Source organism: Pelodiscus sinensis, chromosome 1, assembly GCF_052426305.1.
Source record: "Pelodiscus sinensis isolate ZL-2025 chromosome 1, ASM5242630v1, whole genome shotgun sequence".
Taxonomy (NCBI): domain Eukaryota; kingdom Metazoa; phylum Chordata; order Testudines; family Trionychidae; genus Pelodiscus; species Pelodiscus sinensis.
The window spans coordinates 176,576,578-176,594,909 of record NC_143052.1 but is presented as its reverse complement, the minus strand read 5'-3'; the positions used below and the strand labels follow the sequence as shown (position 1 = coordinate 176,594,909).

Here is an 18,332-nt window from a genome sequence, read left to right as displayed (position 1 = left end):
TCTCCCCTCACATCACTAACAAGATCCGTACAGTGAGGGAAACTTCTGTATAAGACTCTCACTCAGACCCCCTTCCATCTGGTGAAGCTTCTGTGACACTATTTTCACAGACACATACACCAGACCTCACAAAGGCCTCTTCAAAGGTCCAGGGTCCTCATTGCATAAGCAAGTGGAAACAGTATGCTGGAGAACACAAATAGCTTCTCTTGTAATTAGGCCTAAAGAACACACCTTACTATTTTGTTGGTACTTCAGTCAGTTTTAACCTAAAACTAGGAATCCTAACTATTGCCCCAAATCTGGAAACTGTGAGTTCAATAGGATGACTCGTGTAAAGTTAAGCATATAACACCTCTACATAGACAACATCTCTTCACTTTATTGTTGTTTTCAAAGTTTAGTGATCCTAATATTGTTAGATTAGGCACCAAAAGAAAGCATTCCTTACTTCAGTTAAGCTTCCCCTCCACCAAAAGAAAGATGTGACTTAAGTTACTTTATGCTTACAGTACATTTGTGCTTAAAAATCAGCTCTTCTCTACAGCACCACATTTTTTTGCAGCATTTCCATTTAGACTTCTTACCCTCAGCTGTTTTACTTTTGCAGCAACAAAAGCATTTATAGGTATAACCAAAATGAGCACTGCAACACCTGCTAGCACTGATGGGCCCAGTTCTTGCCAGAGAAAGACAATTGCCATCAGGATCTGAAATGGTGCTGACCATAGAAGATTGAGGTTGACAGTCAGTTCCATAAGTTGTTGGGCATCTGCTGACATCAAGTTAACAATTTCACCTGTTGTATATTTTCTTCGTGAAGAATTAGCTAAGCTTAAAGCCTGCAACAACAGCAAACCAAAGTGTATGGTTACTAAGTGAAATATCTTTCTTGAATACGTGTTTATTTTGAAGGTTTTTCAAAGACCTGTTTTAGGCATAATAAAATAACAGCTAAACTGTACTCGGTGGATGAGATTCCCAGTACCATTCTGGTCCTTGAATATCAGCTAAAGGGGCCAGCGTGAGGTAAAGAGGTATTGCAAGCTCTACATGGGGCTAAAAGAGAATGCTCCCAGTGCAGGAATCCAGGAAGACAGATACAGGTTGCCTTGGGATGCAGCACCTAATCTTATGTAATGTTTGCCACTTCTCTGAGTCACCTGAAGGAGGAGATTGTCTTTTGGACAAATAAAATAAATACAATGAATTGTTTCAGCCCTTCCATCCTTCAGAGTGTGCACAGTAAGGCTATTTCTACACAGCTTCCCTCTTCCGTAAAAGCCTATGCAAATGAAATGCAGATTAGCATATTGCTGCGCTTCATTTGCATAATTAGGAGCCATTTTTGCGCAAGAGGTTTTTGCACAGAGGGCACCATGTCCACAGCGCCTTTTTGTGCAAACCCCCCCTCTTGTCCAAGAGCCATTCTTCCTCATTTTTTAAGGAAAACAGCTCTTGCACAAGAGGGGTTTTTTGCGTAAAAAGGCGCTGTATAGATGGCGCCTTTTGGCACAAAAACCTCTTGCACAAAGCAGCTCCTACTTAATTATGAAAATGAAGTGCAGCAAATCCATGCTTCATTTGCATAGGCTTTTGCAGAAGAGGGAAGCTGTGTAAACGTAGCCTAAATGTAAACTGAGCTGTATTACTCCTGGGGGAATGCTGAACCCTATGCCGGGTGCAGAATCCATACCTTCAGTGGCGGATATAGGGCAGGGTGAGCAGGGCGGCCGCCCCGGGCCCCGTGCTTCAAGAAGCCCCGCGCATGCATGAGCAGCCCCGCCCCCAGGCGCCCGGCAACCCCAAAAGGTTGGGAACTACTGCAGTACAGTATAGCAAATATCTTGTAGACCAGCATAGTTCTTGAGCATTGTTGTATCTAAGCTCCGTTGAGCTGAATGAGATAGGGCCCATTGCACATTTTATTAAATCTGGTATTAGCTGTGCACATACCTGCAGAATGTTTCACCTAAAACACCTGGTGAAAGTTATTAAAAAAAAAAACAACAACAAAAACACCACCACACAAAAGTTCCTAAACTTGTACATACTGCAATGCCCTGGCAGACCTTGTATCTCCATGAATTTTCTGCACTGATGCAGAACTTCCCCCATTAAGATGTACTTATAGGATGAAACCAATGAAATGGAAAAATGCAATTTTAACTATGGCTACTGATAGTTCTCCAGTGATTGTTCAGACATCTTGATTAGCATTTTCAATAACCTACAACATCTTTGTTTTTGGTAGGGATGTTAGCTATTGGATAATTGCATAGTTGTGTAACCGCATGAAATCTTAAACAGTTACACGACTATTGAATAGTTCTTGGGGGCGGGGCCAGCAGCCAGTGGTCTCCTTGCCCCACTCCCAAGGAGCTCTCCTGCCACCCTACGCTCTGTATCAGAGGCAGTAGTACAGTGTGGCAGAGAGAGCCAATCTGTTAGGGTATGTCTACACTACCCTCCTAGTTCGAACTAGGAGGGTAATGTATGCATACCGCACTTGCTAATGAAGCCCGGGATTTGAATTTCCCGGGCTTCATTAGCATAAGCGGGGAGCCGCCATTTTTAAATCCCCGCTGCTTCGAACCCCGTGTAGCGCGGCTACACGGGGCTCGAACCAGGTAGTTCGGACTAGGGTGCCTATTCCGAACTACCGGTACACCTCGTTTCACGAGGAGTAACGGTAGTTCGGAATAGGACCCTAGTCCGAACTACCTAGTTCGAGCCCCGTGTAGCCGCGCTACACGGGGTTCGAAGCAGCGGGGATTTAAAAATGGCGGCTCCCCGCTTATGCTAATGAAGCCCGGGAAATTCAAATCCCGGGCTTCATTAGCAAGTGCGGTATGCATACATTACCCCGCTAGTTCGAACTAGCGGGGTAGTGTAGACATACCCTTAGGGGAGCCAGTTTAAAAACTCAGACACGGGTAGCAGCACAGGGTGGGGGGGAGGTTGCAGCGTGGAGCTGGTGATGGGCGGAACCAGCTTTTAAGCCAGCTCTCCCCAGCACTGGCACCTGCTTCCCTCCCCCTTGCTGCCTCTGATACAAGGGGGACAAATGCATGTAGTTGACAAGATGAAGCAATAAGCCTAGGCTTATCAGTTAATCATATAGTCAACTATATGTTGACATTCCTAGTTTTTGTAGCATTTCTTATATTTTTTAAAACTAAGACATTTGCCATTTTGGAGCTGAAGGGGTAACTGAAGGGGTAACATCAGAAGAAGCAGTACCTTTTTGTATATCAGGGCAACAACAGCTGTCTTAATTTTGACAGAGGTGAGCATATTGAAACGTTGGTATAACTGATGGACAAGTGACTGCAAAACAACCACAACAAGAAGAGCAATGGCATAGCCGTACCGGTTCCAGTATAAATCAGAGCGATTTTCAAACAGAGTTATCATTTCCCTGAAAATGAAGGAATTCAAATATTTAAAATCTGTGTATTAATCAACAAAATGCATTTGGCAAAAGGGCTCAGTAAAACTGATACATTTATAATCTGTATTGTAATTACATCCACTTTGCATCAGCAAAAAACAAAAACAAAAAAAACCACACACGCAAGACAGTGAAGAACCAGGATATTCAAAGTGGTGGTGGGATGGAAGAGCATTCATCTGTGCTCTACTTTGTTGGCTTTGAAACAATTCTCGAATGGTATTCACGGAGGGTATGACTACACTGCATTCCTCTTTCGAGAGAGGAATGCAAATGCAGCTGAGCGAAACTGCAAATGAAGCACGGATTTGAATTTCCAGGACTTCATTTGCATAATCGCTTCCAGACGCTATTTCGAAATACCCTATTTCAAAAAAAGAAACGCTGTGTAGATGCGATTATTTCGGAAGAAAACCTTCTTTCAAAATTACCCTTGCTCCTTATAAAATGAGGTTTAAGGGTAATTTCGAAAGAAGAGTTTCCTTTCAAAATAACCGTGTCTAGACTGCATTTCTTTTTTCGAAATAGGGTATTTCGAAATAGCGCCTAGACGCAATTATGCAAATGAAGCGCGGGAAATTCGAATCCGTACTTCATTTGCAATTTTGCTCAGCTGCATTTGCATTCCTCTCTCAAAAAAGAAATGCAGTGAAACATACCCAGAGAGGGATGTTTCCGATGATTTCACTGGTAATGGAGCACAACTACAGGGTGTTTTTTAAAAAGTCTACCTTTTTTATTTGTTAGAAATATAGAACAAAAAGTCAGTACTTGCCAAATAGAAGAAAATAAAAAAACAAAAGTTAAAATTATATGTTTTATTTTCAGGATAGTAACAAGCTACTACTAATGACTAATACATGTAATACAAATGTAAAGTAGCCGACATCGTCATTCTAACATTTTTTTTTCAGACAACTGGAGATATGCATCTTAGCCAGGTTTACTTTTAGCAAAAACTTTTCAATAGCTTGGAGTGAGAGCAGCAACAGTCTAAAGGTTAACACTAATCATTTGTGTTAATAAATTCTCTGATTAATGCCTCATTCGCATGGTTGGCTTACACATTCCCATAAAAGATAAAATCACTTCCTCCTCTTTTTTGGTCAGCTGCTTCATCAAACAAGAAAAACCTACATCTAAGCAACAAAAAAATAGAAGTTCAGACTCATAAATCCAAATTTACACTAACACTTAATATGTACCCTTTGAGTTAGTCTGAATATTACCCTTCAATCAGCTTGGTCTCTCTTTTGTTTTAGCTCTTGATTCAATTTTAAGGTTGCCAGATAGTTTAACCAAAAATACCAATACCCCCCCGCCCCTTGCAAAAAAAAAATATCGGGAAAAAATTCTGTTGAGAAAAAAAAAGGGGGGGGGGAGACCAAAGTTGTTGAGAAGAGAGAGAGAGAGAAAAAAAGGACCGACAGCAATTAAGCAAAAATAAAATAAAATAAAATAAAATAAAATAAAATAAAATAAAATAAAATCAGCATGGCCCTTTTAAGAGGAGGCTTTTTTGCCGGCAGCCATCTTGTTTTTGTATTCCAGCCACAAGACAAGCCCCTGCGGAACCAGGTGGGGAGGTGGGGGAGGGAGCCTGGCAGGGGGACACAGGGTGGGGGGCGGTTTCTGGGTGTGTCCATAGGGTTGCCAGGTGTCCGGTATTTTCGCCTCCTGGAAGGGAAAAAAAAACAGAAAATACCGGACATTTTAGGCGTCTGGTATTTTCTGAATTTTTTTTTTTTACCGAACAGGAGGCAAAAATACTGGAGTGGATCAATACCGGACACCTGGCAACCAGTTTCTAAATTTTGAAATTCTTAAGTACACTGGTGGGCTGTTGGGCTTCCTTTACATTTGTCACAGCTTCTAGACTAACAAGACAAGACAAGACAAGCTCCCTTTCTTCTCCCCCATGCCACATCCCAGTTTCTTGGGAAACTAACTCCCTCTCAGGTCTGGAGACAGGTCCAAATCTTTCAGACTGCTCTTCATAGTCTCTCTCTGGCTAAGTCTACACTGGCACTTTACAGCGCTGTAACTTTCTGGCTTGCTCAGAGGTCTTAAATAAATATACGCTCCTCCCCACAAAGCAAGTTACAGGGCTGTGAAGCACCAGTGTGAATCGAGCTACAGTGCTAGGAACCATGTGGAGGTAGCTTCCATAGAGTAGCACTCATGCCATAGCCACACTTTCAGTTTAAAGCACTTTAAACTTTTAAGGATAGACAATGCCTCTGTTTCAACCTGTCTGTCCTTGGGAGCTCCTGGCAATTAATCTCTCATTTCTTCTCCAAATAAGTATTTTGTAACTAATTTGCAACTTCTTGGAAATAGAACACAGGATTCTTGAATGTAACAAATTGCCCATTGTCTTTCAAGTATGTGCCTGGATGTTTTAGTCTGGGCAGCCACTGTGTGGCCTTCATGCAGAGACCTAGTGGAATTTTAACATTACAGACACATTGTGAAGGGATCCTTTAATAGTAAAACCCAGTCCTGCAGACAGAGAGACACTCTTGCTCTAGCTGGGAAACAGGAAGGACCTGGCTGTCAGGGAGGCTGGAGGTTTCCTGAGACACAGCAGTGCTGGGAAGAGGCAGGCAGGACCGGGGAGCTCTGGCTTGGCCACACTACCTGGCTGCTGGACTGGAGGCAAGGCCTGAGTGTACTAGGGCTTCAGGAAGACATCCAGGCTAAAAAGAGGCAGCAGGTCCACACCCCCTTGCCAATGATGAGTGGCCATTTTCGACTGTAGTTTGCCCCTGTGGCAGGGGCTAGAAGAAGACTGGTAGTGGATCACTGAGGAAAAGTGGGTATAGGGGAATCGGAGATTCCTTGAGAGGGGAGATCCCCAAAGTGCAGAGACATAGGACTGCCGATAAACACTATTCCCCCACCCCCATAAGGGAGATGGGAGGCAACTGTAGTGGTCACTGCTGGAGGGCAGTGTCCTAAAGAGGACACGGTGGTCCAAGAGCAATGTTGGTCTGGAACGGAAGCACGGAGTGAGGACACAGGGAGATACCAGCCAGAGGGAAGCATCCAGCAGGCAGATAAGTGTTAATTTCCAGTGCTACTGGCAGGAGGCGCCATGGCGGTGAGTCTGCCCCATGACATCCTTAAACACTCCACCTCCTCCAATACAAGTTAAATCAATACTGACATTCAGAAATTCAAATAAATCCACCCTAGTTGCACAGTAACTGCCCAGGTTGCTTATAGTGTTCATAAAATTACTACATCTCAGTATTCTTAGATCACTCCTTATCAGTTCCATGACATCAACAGCATTTTCACTTCAAGCATTTTTTTTTACGTTACCAATGTCTTCACAGAATGACTGGGGGCATTACCCACATTATGAAATTTTAAAAATATATTCTTCTCTTGAGAAAATATGTTATTAGGAAGCACTTTAGGTAAATCATGCTACAGAATAAAGTATTGTCCATGGGTTAGTGGTTATCATGTAACTGCTTGTCGTATGGGGGCTGCTTATGCAGCCAACCTGAAATCTACTTCAGAGTGAAGATCTTTTGTGACACACTTTTTTCGGGAAAGGCTCATGAGCCTTCTTTTGATACATGACGTGTTAAGTTTCTACGTACAGTATGAACTTTCTTCCTCTTCCCACAGTAAGGAAGGGGATAATACGAACTCTTGTAACTCAAGCTTCCCCCCCCCCCACATACACACACACACAATTGTTAATATTTCATTGTTTTCTTTAATGCAGTAAAAACATCTGACAATTCAATATCAATAACAACATGGATCTGAGTGTCAACACATTCAGCTGTGTAACACCACAAAGAGAACTGCCATCACTAGCATTCATAATTAATCCACATATTTTCACCGTGTTAGTTTCTGTACTAGGATATTAACTTAATGCAAGGCAGGAAGGAAATCCCTAATTGGTGGTATTGATATAATACTATTTATTTAGTTCTACAGATGTAAAAAACAGACACATATTTAAGAAAATATGCATGAGGGAAATTATAAATTCAAGCCAGAACTGTCAAACTGGAACTGTCAATATTTGCATTTCTAGAACTGTGATAGGCAACCTAGGCTAGTGAATGGTTTGCCCTTCTTCATCTCGGTGGGCCACAAGACTGTTGAAACCAAGACAATATTCCAGAATAGGGAAGTTTTGCTAACTATACTTGAGAAGCTAGAATTTGCAGGGTGTGCTGATTGAACCGTATCAGCACACTGATTTGATACAGAGAGAGTGTGTGGCTCTCACAATTAATGTGTGAAATCAGCACACATCTCATATCATGTGCCCTTGCTTTATTCGAGTGTCACTTTAGTAATATCAGTAGGGGGAAAAAACTATGCAGACAGAAACCAGCAGAACCTGGCAACCACGGGCAATGGTAAAACAAAAGGTCTTGCAACCACACAAAGAATCCGAATGGACAAAATGTAGGCAGGGGACCTACAGACCTAACATCTCAGCCTATAAATATCAGAAGTATCTCTTGTTTTCGTTTGGTCACAAAATGGCATTAAACATCCTTAGAGGAAGTTTGTTTAATTCCTCAAAAATCTTTTAAAAATGTATAACATGTCGTATATCAGAGACCTTTGTTCTAATAGCAGTGTTAGCAGAACTAAATTTCAGCATATTGGGAATCATTTAGCTTTATTATTTTTGCAAACCCTGAACAAAAAGTGTAGGGCATTTAAAAAAAACTTACTTCATTATCTGTGGGCCAATGAAGGCTAGAATATCAGATGCAACTTTCAGAATGGCCACTTTAATCAATAAAAATCGAAATGTCTGCCATAAAGGATAAAGCAGAGATGGTTTCTGAAAACTTGCTTTCTCTGATATCACCCCTTTGTCATGAGGAGCCTGTCAATTTACACAAGAGAAATACACAATTAAGACAAATATTTTAACATAAAATGCAGAGCATCAACAAAGAGTATCAACTTGAAATAAAGGGCATACTTTTGATGCTGTGAAGCATATGTAATGGCCACAGGCAGAACAGAACTTGGAGCTCAGTGCATAATCTTCTAAAGCCAGAACTAAAATCCAACTGGCTCTCAAGCTAAGGCAATAGAGCACACTCACACTCTCAGTCTCCCCACTTACTACATGGAACAATACACCACACCCAGTAGGTGTGTGGACTGCACATACTTCTTCCAACTCAATAAGGAGGAAGGTGGAAATATCTCCATATAAAAGGAATTCAGACTATGTAGCAGGGATATTAAAATGCATTTGTTTAGGTGAACATGTAACTGCTGAAAATGTCAGTAGTCACACATTTACTCGTGGAAGCTAGCAGAGGGGGAGGGGAGAGATACTCTCCACAAATCAGTTGGACTTAGAAAGGCAGCTTTTAAAAATGAAATGGCCCTGTAAAGTCTGAAGTCTTATTCCTACAGTAAAAATAACAGCCATGCGTTTAAGCAGCATATAGTGACATCCTCATACTCCATCTAAATTGCACCAAACAGTTCAATATTTGGATGTTAAGAAGGCACTCCTGTCCTAGTAGTACTCACCATCACCAAATAAAGAAGCAGATCTTACGATGCTCACAGAAAATTTTGTTTGTTAAGGTGTTTCTTGCGAGACAGAAGGTTATCAATAATTGTGATTGTGAAATCTATACTTCTCTATTGTTTTGTGTTTATGATCCCACACTTCTCTATTGTTTATCTGTATCATGTCTAATTGTTTCTGCTTGTTGCATAACTAATTTCACAATATTTGGGATGGGGGGTTGACTGGTTAAATAATGATCTTGTAATAGGCTAGGATTGTTTAAATAATTGTTTCATAATGGATGAAAAGCAACTGATTTAGTACTTTAGTTCAGTGGTTCTCAAACTGTGTGTCAGGACCTCAATGTAGGTGGTGCCCCAACTTAATGGGTTACCAGGGCGGGTTCAGAATTGCTGGTTATCTAGTTTGAAGACCAAGTACCACTGTCGAGGGCCACTGAAGCGTAAGGAATTCAGCCCTAACCAGTAAGACTCAGATTACAGGCCCCCTGGTTAGGAATGAAACCCTTGAGCTTTGGCTTTGGTTCTGAACCCTTCCCAGCTGAAAGCAGTGGAGCTCAGGCATTGGGTTCCCCCACCTGGTGCAGTGGGAATTAGGTGGACTCAGCTTTAGTGCCCTCTTCTGGGGTTGTGTAGTGACTTTTGTTGTCAGAAGGGAATCACAGTGCACTGAAGTTTGATAACCTCTGCTTTAGTTTAAAATGATAGGTTAATATTATAGCAAAGTAGGACCCTAGTTTAAACTACATAAACTGGGGGTCCAACAGGAAATCCTTTCAAATCTAACTTTGGGGCAAAGCCAAGGTCACCGCTGCCAGATCTCAATACCCTGCAGAACATATCTTGCAGAAGCCAGAATTCCCAGATGATCTAACCTTGATTTGCCACCAAGAAAAAGTTTGTCTCCTTTATTGGGAGTGGTGAGCATTGTATACTTTGCATATGTATTCTGTTCATTAATTGTTAATAAATACAAAGTACGGATATTACTGTTTAAAGCTCTTGCACTGGAAAAAGGTCCTACGAACACACACAGCCCTGATTCCACAAGGAAGGAGTGTTAGCCCTGAGCCCATGGAAGGGTAAAGTTGGGGGCTAGTGTAGACATACTCTAAGGAACCTTAGTTCGAACTAGGGAGGCTAATGTAGGCATTTGTAGTTGCAAATCAAGCCCGGGATTTAAATATCCCGCGCTTAATTTGCATCTTCCCAGCCGGTCGCCATATTTGAAATTTACAAGTGGCAGGGACCCGGTATTTCGAATTAAAGCCCCTAAATTGAACTGTTAAACCTCCTTGCAGGAGGAATAACAGATAGTTCGATTTAGGGCTTTAATTCAAAAATACCAGGTCCTTGCTGCATGTAGACGCGGGCAGTTAGTCCGGACTTGTAAATTTCAAAAATGGCGACTGGCCAGGAAGATGCAAATCAAGCGCGGGGGCTAGTGTAGACATAGCCTTACTTCCTGAGTACCCAAAAGAGAGAGCAGGGGAGTAAGAGCTCGATATAAGGCAGGTAATAGCCCTTTCTGAGAAGTGCTTTGGTTTTGCTCTGACAAATTTATGATCGTCTAGACAACTGCTTAACTAAGAAAGGCCAATGCCATAGATATATTTATGGTTAAATTTACAGTTCAATAAAAAAAATTTCAATGACTGGTGCAACGGGTATACTACTTGAAATAAGAGCTAGCCTTATTCATAACGAGCAGTGCAGTTTTGCCTAAGACTTTCAGGGTAGAGACTCCTCATATAGACTTACTAAGGTTATAGCATTCCTACAGTGTCTAGCCAAAAAGATTAAAATAATCCATAATTTAAAATTTCAAAAATAAATTTAAAAATGCAAACAACCTACCATAAAACAACCTAGGAAATTTCATTAAAACATTATACTGAAGCCTTGATTACACTACTGAACCTAATGGTTGTAATACTAGGGATGTTATCATAGAATCATAGAATCATAGAATAATAGGACTGGAAGGGACCTCAAGAGGTCATCGAGTCCAGCCCCCCGCCCTCAAGGCAGGATCAAGCTCCGTCTACACCATCCCTGACAGATGTCTATCTAACCTGTTCTTAAATATCTCCAGACAGGGAGATTCCACCACCTCCCTTGGCAATTTATTCCAATATTTGACCACCCTGACAGTTAGGAATTTTTTCCTAATGTCCAATCTAAACTTCCCCTGCTGCACTTTAAGCCCATTACTCCTTGTCCTGTCCTCAGAAACCAAGAGGAACAAATTTTCGCCTTCCTCCTTGTGACACCCTTTTAGATATTTGAAAACCGCTATCATGTCCCCCCTTAATCTTCTTTTTTCCAAACTAAAAAGTTATATAGTGTGTAATTGAATAATCATGTAACCACATGGAATTTTAGTGGTTACATGACTATTCGATAGTCACAAGGATAGTGGGGAGTGTGTGTATTCAACAAGATTAACGGATAACCCCAGGCTTATCGTTTAATCATGTAGTCGTCTACATGTTGACATCCCTATAAAATACACTTTGCATCTCCAGACACCAGCACTTGCAATGGGTATTCAACCTGTTGTCCATACAGACTCCTACCATAGAAGTCTTAGATTGAAAACAATCCAACTATAAATGTTGCATATGCTCAGCATGGCATTTGACACAGCATGAGAGAAGGCGCTGAACTGTAGACATCTATAGTAATGACATCATTTCTGGGTTTTGATCTGTTAGTGAGGGAACTCACATATTTCTAATAGATCAGAAAAACCAAATGTTTTTCTGGGACCTGAAACTTTATTTTCAGAGTCATCTTTCTCAGATCTCCTGGGATCCACAGACCACATGTTGAAAATGCCTAGCTTAGAGCAAGACTCATTACCATTGCTAATGTAATGTAAACATATACAGTAAAGCATTTTTAGCATGTATGCTGAATTAGTACACCATTAAAGGATGAGCAGATTGTATGGAAATCTATGGTTGCTGAGAAGAAATCTGATTTAAATCATTACAAGAATGAAATTAACTTTTGACAAGAATGCCTAATGTAAATTTAGAGAAAGATGACGATTAGTGATGTTATTTATTGCTATCATCATTACCTTTAAACCTTTTCTTGCCTTTAAAAGTTCCTTCCTCCAATGCTTTTCAAAGTTGGGACATACAATATATGGAGAGTCACTTTCATTCAATTCAAAAAGGTCCTCTCTTTCCAATGGTTTCTTGTAGCCTAAAGTTATTATTCTGTAAGGAAACACTTTGACAAGTGAACTATTACAAGAAACACAAAGCAGTCAAATCAAACAGGAATCCTAACTGAGAAGCTTTATATACATACTACAATACTTATAAATAAACTCTACATTCACAATAACAAACAGCATGTATAATATATCATACAAATTTGTGGAATCCACTTATAGTCAATTTGACTATACTGAAATTATAGTTATGTAGATAAGGGCCCAAACCAAAATCCCCAGGTATGAACACCTTCAATGAAAACCTGCACTTTGGCATCCACATGTAGCTATGAAGTTAAGAAGAATAAATTCTAGTTATTTCAACAGCAAAGCTGGTTAGTAACTATCCACTTAATACATGGACCTGCAGGGGGGAAAAATGAGTTTTTCTTTATACAGTAAAACTCCGATAGTCCGGCATCCAACTGTTCGGCACTCCTGATATCAAAATGCTAAGCGCTCCTGACCAGCTGATTAAAAAGCCTACTGTAATAGGATTCCACTCTTCCGTGACTTATCCTTAAACCAGGGAACTGAGGAACAAGCATCAGAATCTGAGTTTTTGTATAAGTCAACTGCTCTACCATAGAACTTGATTTGTTTAAATTTTGGGCCATATTATCTCCTTTGCTGTTAGCCACAGAAGAGCTGAAACAGGTGTAAATAAATGATCAGAAGTCTCTGGTAATCACCCCAAACCCAGGAAAACACAATAACATTGAAAGGAATCTGTATGCTTTTGGGAGTATGACTAACTTGACAGGAGGCAGAGCAACCAAATGGGGAAAATCTGCAAAACTGAATGATGATGTCTAAGTCAATTAACTTTTTGAAAAATTTCCAAATGTTTTGAAACCAACAGATATGAAACAATCAGATGTCACTGCACAGGTCTACTGGGATACGTCAACAATGCAGGGTTTAACTCGAAATAAGCTGTGCAAATTGAGCTATGTCAATTGTGCAGCTTATTTAGAAATAGCTTTATTTCAAAATACGGAGCATCTATGTTGGGGTCACTGGGCATGATCCTAGGTAACTCGGGGGAGTGGAAGATCACAAGGATCGATGAAGCCCCCCCGCTCTAGGCCCAAGCACCCCCCTCTCCCCCTTCTGCCCCTTCCTCCCCCCCAGGCATAACTTTTCTCTAGCTCGCTAACAGCTGGGAACAGCAAGACAGACAGACCTTGAGGTTGCCTAGTTACTATCAGTGGTATAGAAGAAGAATTCAGATGTGTTTCTGTAGAGGGGGAGGAGGAGGAACATGTGCCAGCATGGGAACCTTGCTACAGTTCACTATGTTCCTGCAAGTAAACAACCTGGGTATATAAGGAGGGAAAACTGCTTACGTTGGTGTGCTTGATCTGAGATCTAGTCTCTTGGCACCTATTTGAGTGTTCAAATAAACTTTTTTTTGCTTCTCCACACCGGTGTGTTTATTGGAGCGCGCACACTGGGCAACGAACCCAGCTGTTGCCCCACTCGGGCACTGTGTGCCGGCAACAGTTCTTGGCGACCCAGATGGGACTCGAGGCTGAAATTTAGCCTTGCCCGGACCCCTCCCAGTGGTCAATGGATTGTGGCAACGACCGACGCCCAGCGCGCACCGGTGACTTTATCGGGGGCCTCGGCGAAGACACAGTTTGATCGACCCCGGAGGGCACAACGGTGCAACGTGCTCAAATAGTGGAGAAGCAGTTGCAGGCGACAGTGCGGAACCGGTCCCGTGGATAAGGTAGGAACAGTCAAGTGGGGTGGACTTTCGCCTGTTAAGACCTGGGGACGCCCAGTGTCTCCTGAGGTTATGGGGCAGGCAACAGGCATGGTTAGAATGCATTCTAGTGAACTGGAAAGTGTTTGGATCAGATCCCATGACTAAAAGTAAACTGAAAAGGTTCTGTACAGTAGACTGGCCTCAATATCAGCTAGAGGACCAGGAAAGGTGGCCACCAGAAGGATCAATCAATTATAACACGATCCTCCAATTACTCCTGTTTTGTCAGCGAATGGGTAAATGGCATGAACATTAATATGCGCAGTTGTTTATGGCTTTAAGAAATAGAATAGATATTTTGCAACAGGGTAATTTAACTCCATCGGGTGCAGTAGTAACTAATGTGAGCCCCCAGAGCTCTCCTACAGCTGTAATGGCAGATTCAGTTTCCCCTTCGGCTTCAGCACCCCTGGTTGCTGCCGGACCTATCCAGCAGAAGGGTTACACACCAGATTTCTGTTAGCAAGAGAAACAAGCTTTCAAGCCATACAGAGCACTTCTTTATGTCTGGCAAAGGAACTCCTAGCACCACAGCAAAAATGCAAATTGTAATGAATATAGATGTCCACTACCATGACTTCAACAACCACTATGAGCTGGGAGTCCTCCTCCTGTAGAGCCACAAGGGCAACTTGCAATAACTACAGCAGGAGGTCCGGCTCCATGGCTGGACTGCTGTGGTGTCCGCAAGGGTAACCAGAACAGGCAGTGGAATGGATTTGCTGTCCCTCAAGGAGGTAGGCAAAAGAGAGGGAGCCTGGACACAGCTGTACATTTAAGCTCGAGCCACAGCTAGTCTCAGTAAGCAGCTCCAGCAAATGAGTGCTCTCCTGATGCCCTGCCTGAAGCGCTTCTGGGTGACCTTAAATGCGATTCAGCATCCAATGAATGTGAATACTCTATTTTGAAATAGCTCAGTGCTACTTTGATGGGCATTTGCTATGTAGACGTTATTTCAAAATAAGCTATTTCGGCGTTCCGAAATAGCTTATTCTGAAATAAGCATGCAGTGTAGACATACAGTTAGAGTTTAAGTAATATTGATTGTGACAAGTTGTGCACTATTAATTTAATAGAAATCATAAGAAGCTTCCTCAAGGAGATGTGTGTGTGTACCCAGATCACATGGATAATCTTTTCCATCATTAATTTTTACAGAGACAGACAAAAAAAAATCAAAAACCTTAAACAAAATTTGGTCCTTTCTATTTTTGAAAGTGAATGTAATATTCATAAGTCAATCATGTCTATGATAAAAGTGATGAGTTCTACATTTTACATAAATTGTGCAATAACTGGAAACTTTAACTTGCAATATTAAAGACCATGGATTAAATTCTGGCTCCACTGAAATCAATGACACAACTCCCATTAATTTCAACTAAGTTAGATTTTCACTATATATATATATATATATTGTAAAACCTTGAAATTAGGCTAAGCAAAAAGAATCAGATACCAAAGTTTAAAAATACTATAAGAAAATAATGCAGAAGAAAGCAAAAAGTAATTGTTACTTATATACTGACTTTATTATTATTTCTCTCAGGCCGATAGGTTTACACTATACACTGGCATGGTTTACTGTTCATTTTGACTGACCACATTTCCAAACAAAGCACATGATGTAAAAGGAGTGCTAAGAATGAGTAATAATCAGGAGACAGAATATGTGAAGTTGCTTAAAATATCCTGCTGAACGTTAAATGACAGTAGGCAGCCCAATCTGAAGTAGCTGAGCTTTCAGATCATATGAAGGCACGCTATGTTTAAGAAAGAGAAGGATTTTTTAAATCACTTGTTTAGAATGACACATGCAGGAAAGGGGAGAACAAACAGAGAGTAATGCCTAGGAAATTAGTCATGTAACTGATTAACAGAGGTGCTTGGCTAACTCCCTGTAAGTCACACCAAAATATTTTACTGCCACACACACCAAAGAAACTACACGTCTATTTTCTAAAGAAGGGAATTGTGTGCATAGCTCCCACTGGCTTAGAACACTTTATAATTGTTAGTTGAAGTGCTAAACATCTGTTTATTATTAATAAGAAGGGGACAACCTTAAAACATTACTATGTGCTTAGAACTACAGGACCAGTAAATTAGGAAATAGTTGTTAAGAAGTGACCTGTAGTAACTGTCAACTCTGGCTTTAGAACACTATTTTAATAGCACTCTCATTCTGGAATACAATGCAAGACTACACAAAGGACTAGAATGTATGTATGACTTGTGCCTTCAATCAATTGATAATAAGCATTAACAAATAAATTCTCACCTGTTATACCAGGAATATGTTACCTTACTGAAGAAGGAAGCATTTTCTTCAGGACTGCATTTCTATTAAAAAAAATAAACCAAACACAATTTGTGTTATTTGAAGGCCAAACGAATATGAGCTTGTACTTCACATTTTTTCTTAGGAATTGAAGCATTAAGAGATCCATTCTCCCCTGGATCAATGTTAGTTTGAATTAAATGTATATATTTCAGAGAATAAACTCTGAGTCCAGTACACAAAGTAGTAATGAAAATTAATTTGTTTCATATTTAATATTCTAGTGACAACCTATATTTTCTAGGTAACAAAGAAAATCTGGACCTGAATGCTAGAATTTGTTACAATGATTATTTGTTCATAATGATCAAGTGCAGGGGCAGCCTGAGGCGGGCTTTGGCAGCTGGTGCCCCAGGCAGAACACACGATTGGCGCCCTGTGCCTACACGGCCATCAATGACATGACATCATCATGGGGTGCCCCGGGCGCCCCGTTGAAGGCGGCGCCCTAGGCGACGGCCGAGTCGGCCTATACTCACAGGCTGCCCTGATCAAGTGGCACATCTATTTCTTGTTCTCTCTTTAATACAGAAGACACGTGGAATGAGAGAGTAGTTTAAGGTTACCTGATTAAATGAACAAAACTCTCCTCCATAAGAAAGTTGATATAAAATAACACAACAGTATTTTTTGTCACTTCGCATTGATCTAAACATTTAGCAACAGTGAATCACACTCAGCATAAGAAAAGCTACCTCCACATTTTTTAAAATAAAAATTGTTACATAACTATTTAGCCAACTATCAGGGAAAATAAACTGCTCACACTTAAAGATGGATTTTAATTCAGGCCTGCCTTTAGTCATGAGGAATACAATATAATGTGTTTTATGGCTCAAATTTTCAAAGCTGCCTAAGAAATTTTGATGCCTTGTTCACTGATTTCTAATTAGAATTGCACTTCCAGATCTCTGATATGGCTTTCAAAAACCCATTTTGCATTGACATGATAATGCCAGTACTCTAAAGAACTATGTAGTCTCAAAAATCACTGTTCTTTCAAGCAAAACCAAAAGATTGATGTTACTCCAAGAATGAAGGTCACCTTTTTTAATATGAAAAAATATCTTCCTACATGTAACTATCAAATGAAGATGCCCTCCTTAAATTGATAAAATCTATAAAGGTAAATTAGTATTCCTGGACAGGGTTGCCTGGTGTTCACTTTTTGATCGTAACATCGGATTGAAAAGGGACCCAGGCGGTTCCAATCAGCACTGACTGGGCCGTTAAACCCAGTTGGCATGGGTCTGGTAGGTTCCCTACTAGGGATGTAAGATATCGGTTAATTGGATAGTTGATTAAGCTCATGAATTCTTATTGGTTACTCGACTATTCTATAAGTTCCTGGGATGGGGCTGGCAGCCAGTGCACTCTGGACCCACACCCAAGGAGCCCTCTGCCCCTCCACGCTACTGCCGCTGTATCAGAGGCAGCAATACGGGGTGCCAGGCAAGAGCTGATTTGTGAGCAGAGCCAGTTTTAAAACCAGCTCCCCTTGTGAACTGGCTGCCTCTGATATAAAGCAATGGTGCGCACTGGGAGCAGCCCCTGAGAGAGGTGAGGGGGCTGAGCTCCCAGACCTGGCATAAGCCGGAACTGAGCCAGGCTACCTGCCCGCTAGGCTCCTAATACACTTTAAATGCAGAGCCGCAACGGGGCTAGGTCCCAGACCCAGTGTGAATGAGGACTGAGCTGGGCAGCTGGCCAGCCTGCTAAAATATTTACTTGCAACCCATAGCTAATGGGAGCTGCAGGGGTGGTGTCTGCAACCAGAGGTAGTGTGCACTGCACAGAGCTGCCTGGCCATCCCTAGGATCTGATGTACATGTTGCTGCTTCTGGGGAGCCTCACGAGGTAAGTGCTGTCTGGAGCCTGCTCCCCCCATTCCAAACTCCTGCCCCAATATGAACCCCCCCCCCCCCCTTCTGCACCCAAACTCCCTCCTGGGCTCACCACTCACACTTCTTCCCATATCCCAATCACCTGT

The 18,332-nt window shown here is 41.5% G+C and overlaps 1 protein-coding gene across 1 annotated transcript in view; it reads right to left on the bottom strand.

The window, feature by feature from the left end:
- LOC102462398 (multidrug resistance-associated protein 1-like) overlaps positions 1 to 18,332 on the bottom strand; it is a 73,407-nt gene that overhangs the window by 51,078 nt on the left and 3,997 nt on the right. The window contains exons 2-6 of the mRNA XM_075909834.2: positions 16,283 to 16,344; positions 12,087 to 12,228; positions 8,173 to 8,330; positions 3,244 to 3,421; positions 588 to 842 (exon numbers count right to left, since the gene is read on the bottom strand). Coding sequence (XP_075765949.2) covers positions 588 to 842; positions 3,244 to 3,421; positions 8,173 to 8,330; positions 12,087 to 12,228; positions 16,283 to 16,344 — 795 coding nt within the window. The remainder of the gene's footprint in view (positions 1 to 587; positions 843 to 3,243; positions 3,422 to 8,172; positions 8,331 to 12,086; positions 12,229 to 16,282; positions 16,345 to 18,332) is intronic.